Genomic DNA, 14,704 nt, shown 5'->3' with positions numbered 1-14,704 from the left:
TCATAATAAAATAAAGGGATCATACCATGTGATATGTTAATCATTTCCTTTATGTATACACTACACACAGTACTGTACACACTTACTGTACATGCTATAAGTACCAAGACACACAATAAAAGCTACATGTCAACCAGAAACATCCTATACAGTCTACCATAATTCTGGGAAATTCCAGTGAGACACGTCACACTTGCTTCCCCTAGTTACCCACATTTATGGAGTAATGTACTAATATTCTTTAAAGAACTCACTGCACATTCATATGTGTATTAAAACCCTCTGATAAAACGCACTTCTCAATTATACATAACCGCCAAAATTATTTACTGTACTGAAAGCCACGTGCATCCAATTCTATTAATTTCTTTCAGGTAAAAATACTCATATTTAAATGATTTAAGAATACTGTATACTGTGATGATATTAACTGGTACTGTATGCTAAATTTAATCCAAGTGGAGAAAAATTAGAAACAACTACCGGGTAATCTTTCAGAGGACAGTAATATTACTTCTCGAGTACAGAATGGGTTTTGTTCCTGGACCCTGGTCGCAAGTCGATATGTCTGTAAGTCGGATCAGTGTTAATTCCATAGTTTAGGTTCGGTTAAAACACAACCCTCTCCATATAAAACAACATTAGTATCCCATACATAACAAATAATGTAAACACTGTAAATAAAGTGATGTTAAAGTCATGTAAAAAATGGAAATTTAATCACAGCCCTGTCCATACAAAACAACAATAATATCTCATATATAACAAACAATATAAATAACTTATATTGTAAATAAAGTGATGTTAAACAATATAGAATAATGAGACTAATGTAATAAATGGGATTTTAGTTACAGATTTTTTTCATGAATATCCAGGTACTGTACAGTACTGTACAGTAGTACCCCGATTTACGCGGTCAATTGAACCCATGGGGTACCGCGGAAAGTGAAAACCACGTAAAGTGAACAACAGAACATATGGGATTAATTCCAATAGAGACTGGCCCGACCCCCAAACTCCACTTTTTCAGACACAATACCTACGTTGTAGTAATAATTACATCTTAATTTTATGATGGTATGCACACACAATTAATAATTAAGAGAAATATCAATAATATTAGTTTTTTTTAACACTTACATTAGTAGAAAAGATGGCTGGGCACACAGGGATGGGGGGTTGGTTCCGAGGCAGAGGGCAGATTATTGGCCCTCACCTGTATCACTTGTATCAATTGTATCACTATCCACCACATAGGCATGCAGGGCCTCTTTGTCAAACCCCTCAAAGTCCATATCCTCACTATCACTATCACTGACTTAGGCCAGCTGTTGTGGGTGGCGGGTGAAGAACTCGGTAATGTTTTGATGACTGGGCAACCTTGTAATAATAATAATAATAATAATTGACGGTTTATTGAAAAAGTTCTGCAGCCCGAAGGCTGAAAATATACATTGGACATAAATGACTTATTACATACATTGGTGGTTTAACAAAAGCCTTCACTAGAGAAAGGTAAAGGAACATACAGTGAACATACAGATTATTGTAGGTGTTGAACAGCAAAAACGTAGTGTAGTAACTCCCTCCCAGATGGTGTTAGGAGGGACCTCACGTGGTGTAGTAGTTCCCTCACCCTCACAGATGGTGTTATGAGGGCCTCACGTGGTGTAGTAATTCCCTCACAGATGGTGTTATGAGGGGCTCACGTGGTGTAGTAATTCCCTCACAGATGGTGTTATGAGGGGCCTCACATGGTGTAGTAATTCCCTCACAGATGGTGTTATGAGGGGCCTCACGTGGTGTAGTAATTCCCTCACAGATGGTGTTATGAGGGGCCTCACGTGGTGTAGTAACTCCTTCACATATGGTGTTATGAGGGGCCTGACGTGGTGTAGTAATTCCCTCACAGATGGTGTTATATGAGTGAAGTGTGGTCCCAGGCCTTCCTATCGTAGACGGATTAACACATCGCTGGTTGTTGGGTCTCACGGGCCGCTATCACTGTGTACCTGGGACCTCACTGTGTGAAGGTCAACCTGGGTACGACTGTTACTGTTGAGTTGTTCTCACTGACTTAAGCACCGTTCACCACTGTTCACCTCTGTTTAACACTGGTTCCATTCCTTTCCTAAATGAAACAGCAACTTCTGGCGAGAACATGTTGATATTCCGGTGGGGAGGAGGGTTCAGGGGAGGGGGCTGGTATGGGCCAACACAACAGCTGACCTGGCTGCTTCCAGCGTATATGAGTAGATGCACCGCGGAAAGTGAAAGTTCGGTTCTGGCGAGGCACCGCGTAAATGAGAAATCGCAGAAAGTGAAACCACGTAAAGCGGGGTAATACTGTATTGGGATTCACGTTACAAATGAAAAATCCAAAGTTAAAATTTGTCCCCCATTTTCATACTTTTCTTCCTAAATTTCATTATCTAGAAACATATCCAGAACAAAGGAAGTAAAAATTATCAGGTGAAACACACTGATACCATAGATGTCTTAAAGTGAAAAATAAAGTTAAAAACAATCAGCGGCATCTGCCGTTATTTAGTCACCCACGCACATATTCACCCAGTGTGACTCAACCAATCACACGCTTCCTTTAACAAATTTAGCCCAGTTGTCAGCTTGGAGTGAAGAGTTTGTAACCACATATAAGGATATTTCCTGTATGAGGTGTAAACCACACCCTTGGTTGGTGTGAACGGAGCGAGACACAAAAGTGTAGCTTTGTACAGTACTGTATACTGTAACCAAACCCAAATACTGTATTATAAACTTGCTAAATTATGCCCAGAAAATGAGTTCCCATTATTATTGAGAGATAATATACACTACATCTAGTCTTGGAAATTCCAGAATGACGACAGAGGAAACAGAAGATAAGACTAAGAGCCTTTCTCAGGGAGACTCAGCCATACACTCTGGATAGACATAATGGGTGTATCTTCACAATAAGCTCACCTCACTGCCCTATTGTTTAGTGTAAAAAATGTTTTTTTCTACCTTTTTTCAATCCCTTTACTTGACAAAGTACACAAAATCTAATTTAATGTGAAATACTGAAAAGAGTGTTTAGTGGTGACAGTGAGTTGTCAATAAAGGTTAACAAAGGGTGAAAACTTTAAGATAAAGATGTTAATTAAGAAAGTTATGAAGCCACTAACAGTGATAATCTTTCTCTTCATTATGAACACAGCAAAATGTGATGTTTCCTTTCCTTCAAGTGGCACCCAGTGTGTTGACCAACTGCCAAGATTTTGTACTTGCCAACGGATTAAAGTTAACTGTGATTGCAATGGTAAAGTAAGTATAGCATATATTCATTATTTAGACTTGCATTCAATAAAAGTTAAAAATTAGGTGTAACTATAATGTAAGAAACTTTAAGCTAATAAATCTATTATTCTAATTTTTCTTATTTGATATACAATGGAATGATATACATATATTTAAAAATTATTGTGTTATTTCAGACAGCAGATGTTGGCCCAGCTTTTAGCAGCTATCAATTCATCACCATGGAGAGCTGTCAGCGACTAGCAATCCAGCCCCAAAGTTTCAAACACAGCAATCGTCTTCAAATAGTTCTTCAAAATATTACAGATCTACATTTGATGAGAGGTTCCTTTGAAATGGATGCACTGAGACATATCAGAGTAAACCTTACCATCACAAACTCAACTTTCAATGACATCCCAAGTAACACATTTATGACAACACAGTTTAACAATCGCACAACCAATACCAGAAACCCTCCTCAGCAAACACTGATATTTCAAGTACATAACAGTGTAATACACAACATACAGACTGCAGCCTTTGGAAACTTCATCCTAAAAGAATTCTATATTGTGAACTCAACTCTGGGATTCATTGCAAGTAATGCAGTGAACAATTCAATCACGAAGAGAATTCAGCTAGTTAACACCACTGTAAGAGAACTGGAAAGAAATGCAATTGTTCTACACAACTCTGCAGATGAAGGAGTACTCTTTGAAAACAACCAATTTGAAGGTAAAGTTTATTTCTAAGGTACGATATGTCTTCATCTATAAGGTGCAAATTCAATACTTAACAGGAAATATTGACATTCATGGATGATTTAATGTACTGTACTGATACTATTTAGTATAACTGTAGCTACGTCTCTAAAATGTACGTTATAAAATGAAGTGATATGTATAATTTCGGCAGTCACTTGACATTGGATTAGATTTATAAAATTATCAATAAAATCTGGTGGACAAATGTTAATTTTAGGTGTTTTTTTAGATAACCAACCCAGTGTGTTTTGTCTTGTCACATGCTTGAAAACTGTAATTACCAGCACTGTACTGTACCATGTCAGCATTGGTTGCACCATGGGTTTGCATATCCACAAACAATGTCAAGCAAAAATGTCTTTATTATCATAATTATTAGTAAGAACAGTGCAGAGAAATATAAGAAAGCTAGTAAGCCCTGCTGTTGTGGAACATTTACACAATGAACCACTTGGTAGACCTGATCCAGCAAACATTCCCGCCACGCTGGGCTGGAGACCTCCTGAGGTGGTCGTGGAAATCCACAGATAATTAAAACTGGATAACACAGTCAGTAACATGGAGCGCAAAATATAAAACAAACATACAGTACTGAAAACTATGGTTGGTGGAGGATACTGTACATCTATTCTATTTTTTAATTAAAATGATATAATTGGAGACAGAATTGAACCAGTTTAACCAATTAAGTAATGAACAGATTGTTACAGTAAACATAATCTAAACCTACCTTTTAATGTCCACTGACAATTACTGTACAGTATAATCTACTCCTGTGTTTGGTCGTCTGTAGTGGGAGTCACTCTCATCTACTGATACTTATCAAGTGCAATTCAATTACTTAAGAGATGAAACTGATTATTTGACAACAGGTTTTATGAAACTGGATCTTGACAATGTCAATTAAAAAGTTAAATTGTATTTGTAAATTTATACTTTAGTTTGACCACTTTGTTATGTGTCGGCTCACTAGCTGGTTAGGTAGTCAGACAGTTCTCCACTGCACACTTTTGGGAAGTACTGAGAATGTACACTTTCTTATGTGCCTGATCAGGTGTCTGTGTCTGTCAAGCCTGGACTAAATGAGCACAAATATTTAAACAATGGTGCAACATTATCAAGCTATTACAATGATGATTATTGAGGTAATTCCTACTGTATTTTTATATATCTCTGTCACCACACAAAAAATATATCTAACATTACTCCTCCATGTCTAGCCTCACTGACTGTGAAGCAACTGCATATTCCCATCCTGGTAACCAATATTAAGTAACTAATTTAAAAATAAAATAATACTTATATGCTTTACAACTTGCTTTAAGATACTGTGGGTCCTTCCCTGTTTCAGTATTTCAATACTGTACTGTACAGTAGATATAGTATAACCCTATAGTACAATAATTGAGAATACAAAGACATACTGTATAGTATTTGGTGTCATAGACTTAAGACTCTTTACTGTTAGTTATATGGTGGGAGTCATCTATTCCAATACCTGTAATTATACATAAACGTACCATGTAAAATATTCAACATGCTTCTGAATTATATTTTCCTTCAGGTGATATAGCAGGCTTCCTCTCGGGCAGCATCATGGGAGACGTCTACATAAGCAACAACAGTTTTCCTTCCCTGAAACTCTCACCCTGGAACCTGACAGTGGATGGTGACGTTCACCTCCGCAACAACACCTTCACAAATATTCCAAAACATGGATTGCTCTTTACGGTGAAGCATCGTATCAACATTACGGATAATGATATCCAACACCTTGAGAGTTACGCATTTCAGGGGATTTTACCAGAAGGTCAGCTAATTACAATTAAGTGTACATAAATGTATGAGAAACTTATTTTGCACTTAGAAATAACTCATCATAAACAAAATTATTTCAGATTATATTCTACTGTACATATATTTTAGATCATGATCATGACACATCAATTCCAATATATCAAGACCTCACATGCATTTTTTCTTCAACTGATTTTATAAAAATCATTGTAAATATGTTGACGTCTGTTATAAGAATAGGAACCATAATTTCATTTGAGCAGACATCAACAGCTTTATCTTTCAAGTGAGTGTTTTAGTGCAAGTCATAAAGCTACTACTGTACAGAACTGGGTCATGTTATCCTCTTACAGGTACAGTACAGTACAGTACAGTAGACAGTGAAAGGTTACAGGGAAATAGTGCTAGGAATGATGACAAAACTAAATTAGGCACGGAGTTAAAACCTAAACGCATCAAAAAGAGGACTCAGAACGTGACTAACTTATATGTCTACTACGCACAGTAGGAGTATGAGAGACAAAATGGATGAAATCAGGGCGTTGGTATGTACCGAAAAATCGATACAATAGCATTCACCGAAACATGGATAAACTTACTCACGTGAGTTACCTGTCGAATACCAAATTGCAGGTTACAAATTATTCCATACCGATAGGCAGATTAGGAAAAGAGGCGGAGTAGCAATCTATGTCAGGGATAATCTGAAGTGTGAAATAAATAAGGAAATAAAAACTGAGCGGAATACAGAAACAATTTGGATAGAATTAATCGATGGTAGGGAAAAATTAATCGCAGGAGTAATATACAGACCTCCTAATCTTGATAGAGTTAATGAACGACTTATTTGGGATGAAATGCACAGGGCTTCCAGACATAACAAAGTCTGTATAGTAGGCAACTTTAACTTTAGCCAAATAGACTGGATCGACCATACATGTAACTCAGAATCAGAGGATTTTCTTCAAACAATCCAGGACTGTTTCCTAAGTCAACATATAACAGAACCCACCCGGGGTAATATGCTCAATTTAGTTCTGTCAAACAGAGAAAACCTCATTAGTAATGTCGAGGTAGGGAATGAACTTGATAACAGCGATCACAAAGAAATTAAATTTCAATTAGAATTTAATAGCAGATGCAAGGAAAATTCCATAAAGTCCCAGATTTCAGCACAGTACAGTACAGTACAGTACAGTACAGTACAGTACAGTACAGTACAGTACAGTACAGTACAGTACAGTACAGCACAGTACAGTCAGTTCTGCTACAACGCGATAGTTGTGTTCTTGTAAAACCTCGCGTTGTAGAAATTCGCGCAATAGAAATAACAGGGCTTATGGAGAAAATAGGGTTAGGTGCAGATTACTCGAAATCGAAAAAAATTTAGTAGTTAGCCTAACACAAAGGATAGCACAGTCTAAATAAATGTTAAATTCATATCTAATAATGAAATCATTCAGTAAATGTAACACAGTTAATACCACAAAATTGGAGAAATAGTAAGCAAAAATCACTGAGGAAGCTTCAAAACAACCCACGTATTTCAACTGATCATGTGATGGAAACAGAGAGCGCGGGTGTAAAACGCTATTAGTCAGCACTGCGAAACATTTTTTTATTTATTTTTTTTCATGCAGTATTTATGGGAACAGCTAAATTTGCAAAAAAAAAAAAAAAGATGAAATTTATAGAGTCCCTATCAAATAACGCTTCACAAACAAAACACGTGAATCAATTGAACATGTGATGTCGAACGTGAACTGGATAACTTGGGGTTTGTGTTCAATATTTCCTGCTTCCTCATCAGTTATCAGAACAATTATACATAAAGAAGAAAGAGTTTTCAAGTTATTTTTTCACAGGGAGGAGAGCATTTCTATTCTTGGATGGGAATGTTATTCATGAGCATGACCCAATGTCCCTCTGTCTGAGTGAAGCCTTTGATGAGAGTGTTGTAGTGATCAGACACAACTTGTTTCATCAAAAATGTTCCTGCAACATCACAGAGGATTTAGCTGCATCTTTAGGCTCACCAAATGCAACAATAGAGGTAAATGTATCATTACTTTCTACTCCATCAATTTATAGTAAAAACTTTCAGCTTTATTTTCCAAGGAACTTTTAAATTTTTGCTTCATACCAAACTTATCATTTTTGTTTTGTAGAATTTTTTCCTTTGCAAACTTTTAATTTTGTTAGTGCTGTACTTTTAATCATCGTTTCTTAGCAGTTATTTTTATTTATATTTTCGCATAAAGTTTTGTCTTTATTTATCTGATTTAACTTTACCTGAAGGCCACCCCAACTAAATGTGACCATGACGGGGAAAGGTGGTGGGTGGCTTGTGTGGGATCCCTCCACTTGAAGACTGGGACAGTACTGTTCGTACTTCCATCGCTTCAACTGGTAGACTGTTCCATAAGTCTATTACTTCCTCATATTTGTTCTGCATGACAACTTGGTGAAATTATGGTGTGACCTCTTTGTCTTTGTGGCATTTGACATCTCATAAAACTGGATGCCCTTACTATCATCAATCACTTTTATGGAGTGGTAACTGGGCATTATATGTAGGACTTGAAACACCCTTTTAGCTGGCAAGGCAGGTCACTGCTCCTCGAGGTAATCAATGATTACCCGACTACTACGGACTGATTATTATTCTAATGCTTTACCTATTCTGTCACAACTCCTTCATATGATACTGTCATGATGTTAACAAGATTACCTCTCTGACTCCTCAGGACCTTTACAAAGATGGAATCCATCAACAGTGGTTCAGGAATGGTGAGTGTCTCCTTAAGACACACTTAACATCAACTAATCCAATAGATAAATTTCTTGCCAACACATGCTTCCACAAAAGCCGCTTCATTACGGTGCTGCTCCTGGTGTTTGCCATCATTCTCATTACCCTAACCATCTGTGTTATTGTTGCTTGGCGAAGAATCAAGCAAAAGAATACAATTACACCATCAGCATCAGCTTACCAGTCCTTTACAGAGCCTCAACCACCAAGCCAAGGTAAGAATAATAGTACAGTAAACCCTTAATTTGCTCAGTACAGTATTTTTATTTATTTTTTTGTATAATTTTGCTTATATACATACAATCAGTTAAATGCCCTTTTTTTCACACATGGTACAAACTCATTTACACATAGTTCAACACAGTGGCTGAATGGGGTGTATAATATTCTATACCTGCCAGATGTCCCTCCCTGACACCAATCATTATTAACTCCCATCCCCCAACACCCACCTTCAAAAGTTTAGCTGACAAAGGTGAGACATGGAACGTTTCTCGTATTTTCCATACTACAAGAGTTTCAATAATACTGTACATCTCAGGTGAAGGAAAATTTCAACTGTTGGCATTCCTTGCTTCATCCATCACCCCTTGTCAATAATTTTGTTCTCCTATTTTGATTGCCCAGATTGGAATCGATTGAAAGTTTATTTCTTGTAGAATGCAGTGAAAGCACAAATAGAAACATCTTTAAAAGAGGATTAGAGTGATGGAACATGTGTCTATAATGGATTACTGTACATCTACTTTGGTCAGCTGATGATAAGAGTGACCTTTCCTGTACCAAGTTATAGGGAACTAGTAATGAGAGCCAAGAACCTTAACTTCCTATATCCCATGAGCCATTAGTATTTTTTTTGCACAATTTTTCCCCAAGAAACTGACCACCATGTTAACTGAGGGTTACTGCACTCCATTTATATCTCTATAGTTTCCTTAAGCACATGAGCCACTGTATAATCAAGGGCTTCCTTCACATTTACTGTTTCTCATAGAGGAGATACTAAAGATGTTTGTTAGATGATCATTTTAAGTTTTCTTTTAATAATGAGGGTCCATATGGCCAAACCACTCTTCTGTAGTAGTAAATGAATTGGGTAGTCAGTAGTCACCTGAAGAATGCCACCCCCCCTAGTTTAATCATCCTGACACTACTTGGTGAAGTTAATCTTCAGCTGATCCATAAATTTTAATATTGTGAAAAGTTTCAGTCTCAACTTCTAAAGATCTCTGTGGTGGACTTTGTGGTATTGATTACATCACTGTGGTGTACTGTAGATGGTTGGTGATGTGAGCAAAACAACTTCAGCTTCCTCTTTAATAACACATCTACTGATCATTCTTCATTCTTCAACATTCTATGGCTAACCATAATTCAGTCTCCCTTGATATCAAAATATGTCTGAACGTTCTAATAATGCATCTACAGCGCCAAACTTTCTTTTCCCCTAATTTTCACTTTTTCTTTTCACATGTTCAAACTCTTCACAACAAACAAATCCTTTATGTAGAAAATTGTTCCCATGGTTGTTAAGTTACACTAAACTTTCCTGTTTTTCCTCAATGAAATTCAATATAAAACCCTGCAGACTACTACGCCATGTTCATACTGTCTGCCACCCCTCCATATCCTTCATCAGTATCTGTCTTGTCATTGTTCACCTGCTCATTTAGCAAAGATATTCTGGTAAAATTGAAACCCCAATTCCTCCCTTACTTTTATATGAAATGTTGCTCCAGTGATTCACCACCATACTCACATGGCTAAAGATACAGGAGCTTCCTACTTCCCACAAATAATGCTCAGTTCTTTATATGTAGGAAACAAAAGCAACTCTGAATGTCCACAAATTAATATTATTGCATTCCTGTATGATATAAGAGAGGGCAGGACATGGTCATTTAGACCCGACTTCAAAACGGTGATTTGAGCTTGGCTCAGGTCTGCGAATCTAAATTCCTTGATCTGAGATTTCCTGCAGTGAATTACCCATATTCAGAACATTGACTTGAACCCTGGATTGGGTAATCTGTTGCATTATCTTCAATTACGAGCAAGGATTCAAACACTGAAGTTCCACCCAAACACATTTCAGTTACACCATTACGACAGTCAATCACCATCGAGAGTAATGTTTACAAGATTATGGTGGCAACTATGGCTCAATGAGTTTTTACGGAGGAGGAGAAATCTCTCCTTGCACATCAAGAGTTACTTTTATTACGATAATTACAATCAAATTATGATCAAATTATAATGATTTATGGTACTGTGTTACAATGTGGCTGTGTTGTTATATGATAACAAAGAAATTCATAGAGGAAGAACAATTACAGTCAACCGTCACTTTACGTGGTTAATTCAACCCACAGGGTACCGCGGAAAGTGAGAAACGCGTAAAGTGAACAACATAACATATGGGATTAATTGAAATAGAGACCGGGCTGACCCCCAAACTCCACTTTTTGACGACACACAACTATGTTGTAGTAAAAATATTATCTTAACTTTATGATGGTATGCACACACAATTAATAATTAAGAGAAATATCAATAATATTAGGTTTTTTAACACTAACATTAGTAGAAAAGATGGCTGGGCACACGGGGATGGGCGGTTGGTTCCGAGGCAGAGGGCAGATTATTGGCCCTCACCTGTATCACTTGTATCAATTGTATCACTGTCCACCACAGAGGCTTGCAGGGCCTCTTTGTCAAACCCCTCAAAGTCCATATAAGCCCATATCCTCACTATAATTATCACTATCACTGACTTGGGCCGGCTCTGGTGGGTGGCGGGTGAAGAACTTGGTAATGTTTTGATGACTGGGCGACCTTGTGCGCACCATGCTCGCGCCGCTTACACAACATGGCGGATGGCGGGAGGTTTGGATCCAAAAATGGCGTCGCTCGCCAGCCGCTCTCCGCGTAAAGGGGTACACGCACCGCGGAATGTGAGCATTCCTGTTTCGGCAGGGTACCGCGTAAACGTGGAAACGCGGAATGTGGGACCGCGTAAAGCGAGGGTTGACTGCACAGTACTTACAAACTGTAAATATAATCCGGGACAGGTGTCAATATTTATAACCAAAGCAAGATGAATCAATGCAGAGTGTAGTAACCTGGCTAGGTTCAGTTAGGTTAGGTTTCTTTCTGTTATTTTAACCCCAACACTTCCCCTGATCAGTAATGTTAAGAAAAGGCTTTCCTTTGTCAATACATTAAAATCAAAATGCACTCAGCATTGATTCAATTATATTGTAAATACATCAAAATAGTTTTCCTAAAGAAAGACATTCAAAATAAAGAAGCGTCAGCGTTCTTTACATTTACCTGCTTGATCCTCATGGACCCTAAACACAAAAGTGTTGTAACACATTATTATAACTCATTCAGTTACCAGAATCTTTCTTACCCAGAAACTATTCATTGCGGAGAATCTCAAAGCAATCATCAGCTGACGAATGAGAGGTAGAGGTGAAACATTGCCAACAGCTCTGTCCAGTAGATACTCCATATCACGGAAAATATCACGGAAATCTCCCTTGCTGAACCTATATCGTTGTTTAAATTGCGCGTTATCATAAAAATTGATAGGATTCTGCCTATCTACCACCAGTCTTCTCTCTACAAAAATTTTTATTTGATGATATCGCCAAAAACCGCGCTCTCTGTCAAAATTCATGTTGACTTGCTTCAAGGATCGACCGCTAAACCTGCCTCCAGGCCGGATTAACGTGAGGATCAATAATTACGATCTCACACCCGGTTTGAATCTTTGTGTTGGCTCAAGCCAGCATTCTGAATACCAACAATCTTCAATCTTTGCTTGATCCTTGGTTTCAACCTTCATACCCTTTCAAATCACTGGTCTGAATTTGGGCCTTAGTGTATGGCTAGAGTCCTGCTAACCCTCCCTTCCCATACCTTGGCTTAAAATTATTATAAAAATAACTGTAATGATATTAAATAAAGAAATATCAACCTTTTGTATGTTTTCAGGTCCATCACCTTGGCAGGTGGTGCAGCCAGACCCTCGTACATATCAAGAAACAGAAATACATATTGTCTTTGACAAAGCTGAAGAGCTTTGTGTATCTGGAGAGGAATCTTCTTCAAACATTGATAACAGTGGACATGAGAAGGAAAATAAAGCAAATGAAAATAAAGGCAAAGAATGCATAAAAGGAAGAGAGACTCTGGCGGTAAAGGTGACACCAACTGTTAGACATTCTTGTCCTCCACTACAGTTGGCAAAATAAATACAGTACCATGTATATGATGTTACAGCTGAGTTAGGATGAATCTTAAAGGGATTGATTTATCTTACATACCGGTAAATGCTGCACAAAAGTTACATGCATGTACAGTACAGTAATGATAAAAACCCTCTGTAAACTCACAAACTTATACCCAATTATTGTTTAATTTATTACAAAACTGTATTTACAATACAGGAATTTTGGAGTTAAAGAGGAAATTTTTACTTGTAATATGTGAGTAATATTTTTCATGAATTTTTGACAACATATGATATAGTGTTGGCTAACTTTTATACCATTAAATGAGGAAACCATATATATTTCCCTTTCTTCTTTTCTTCATATTTTTCCCTGGTGTCAGTTGTTGTCTTAAGAAACATTAATGACAGATTGGAAACTAAGGTTTTGTCTTGATAAAAAGTATTAAAAATGACCAATTGCCATGCTCAAATTTTCCTGGAGAATTGACACTCATTGGCAACGTTGCTTGCAAACATTATACACCAAAGGGTTCAAGGAAACAGTGACGAGATGCGAGGCTGATTCATGAAAACACAACCTATAATTAAGTGTGGTTTGTGAGGTTTCTTTTGAAAGGTGCCTCTGTCAATGTCCTCAGCACCTACATTGTAAATTTACCCCTTACTTCATTCATTAGCTTAGACAAGAAATAAAAGGCTAACTGGTATGTCTGCAGGTGGTGGCTGCACTAGTGACTTGCTGTACTGTATCTTCACGGTAATAAAGTGTTATAACCCGCCTCAACCATCTCTGGCCACGTATATACATTAATTTAAATTTATGAATAAATAACACTGTAGTACAGAATAAGTTCAGCAAAAACCCAATTGGACAGTCGCAGCCGCCACCATTACGGAAATATCTGAGCTCTGTAACACAAACAACACCACACACAAGAATCTCACAAACCTAACAAGTTTTCTGATATGTCAAAGGTTGAGAGAGTAGTGTAGAGTACTGTACTGTACTGTACTGTACTGTACTGTACTGTACTGTACTGTACTGTACTGTACTGTACTGAACTGTACTGAACTGTATTGTACTGGCACAAATGTTTTGTCAGCATACACTTGGGTTTCATTATACCTGTACTACAGTATTTATGTTGCATCTACTGTACTGGTACCACTCAAAACTCCACGCCCAATTTAGGATGAAGCAGATAGTGTCATCATCCTACACAAGAAGGCGAGGTTTGGCACGACTCCACCTGTGTTGTTTACCATCATAAGGATTGAGGGGTGTCCAACTGGCCATAATGCTTATGGGAAAAAACTCGTATCATCTCTCCTTCACACTGTATTCCATCATTTGACTCCCCTTTCCCAAATCATTGTCTCAATAGTTGTATATAATTTGCCGATCATTTGATAACCAAAATATCACCCCCCCCCCCTATTTTCTTTTCTTACACTGCATGTCACTCACCTTTAAAGAAATTTTTTTTTCCATGGTACAATATTTTGAGAGGACCAGGAGCAGTATACAGTGTAAAAGTATTGAATGGGTAAAATATGTGGGGAAAAAAGATCAAAGAATGTATGAGTTACAAGATGATTAATAAATAGAGGAAGGTAGATGGTGAGGTGGATGGCAGGAATGTCTTTGTCAACCTGTTAAAATGTTCTGAGATCATGATTCAAGTAGGAGGTTCTGAGTGAATCACGACCTGCTGTGCTGCACGACAAGATGTAGTGCTAGACATACTCTCATAACAACAAGATAAGTGATGTTCTACAACTGTCACAACACTGGACCACAAA

At 37.5% G+C, this 14,704-nt stretch overlaps 2 protein-coding genes across 4 annotated transcripts in view; one reads left to right on the top strand and one right to left on the bottom strand.

Annotated features, from left to right (window-relative positions):
* Positions 1-14,704, bottom strand: part of LOC121859514 (E3 ubiquitin-protein ligase MYCBP2-like) — a 162,595-nt gene that overhangs the window by 81,635 nt on the left and 66,256 nt on the right. The window lies entirely within an intron of this gene.
* On the top strand, positions 2,669-13,236 carry LOC121859513. Of its 3 annotated transcripts, XM_042356371.1 has the most exons (7): positions 2,674-2,988; positions 3,203-3,309; positions 3,480-4,020; positions 5,614-5,859; positions 7,712-7,899; positions 8,594-8,873; positions 12,661-13,236. In XM_042356371.1, the coding sequence occupies exons 3-7, from the start codon at positions 3,525-3,527 to the stop codon at positions 12,918-12,920; spliced, it is 1,470 nt and encodes a 489-aa protein (XP_042212305.1). In that variant the 5' UTR covers positions 2,674-2,988; positions 3,203-3,309; positions 3,480-3,524; the 3' UTR covers positions 12,921-13,236. The 3 variants fall into 3 exon arrangements, with proteins under 3 accessions (XP_042212306.1, XP_042212304.1, XP_042212305.1); XM_042356372.1 differs by having other exon boundaries at positions 2,669-3,309; positions 8,594-8,636; XM_042356370.1 differs by having other exon boundaries at positions 2,673-3,309.

This window comes from Homarus americanus, unplaced genomic scaffold (assembly GCF_018991925.1).
Source record: "Homarus americanus isolate GMGI-L3 unplaced genomic scaffold, GMGI_Hamer_2.0 scaffold7626, whole genome shotgun sequence".
Classification (NCBI taxonomy): Eukaryota; Metazoa; Arthropoda; class Malacostraca; order Decapoda; family Nephropidae; genus Homarus; species Homarus americanus.
Note: the sequence above shows the minus strand (reverse complement) of the source record. Positions and strands in the feature narration are given on the sequence as shown.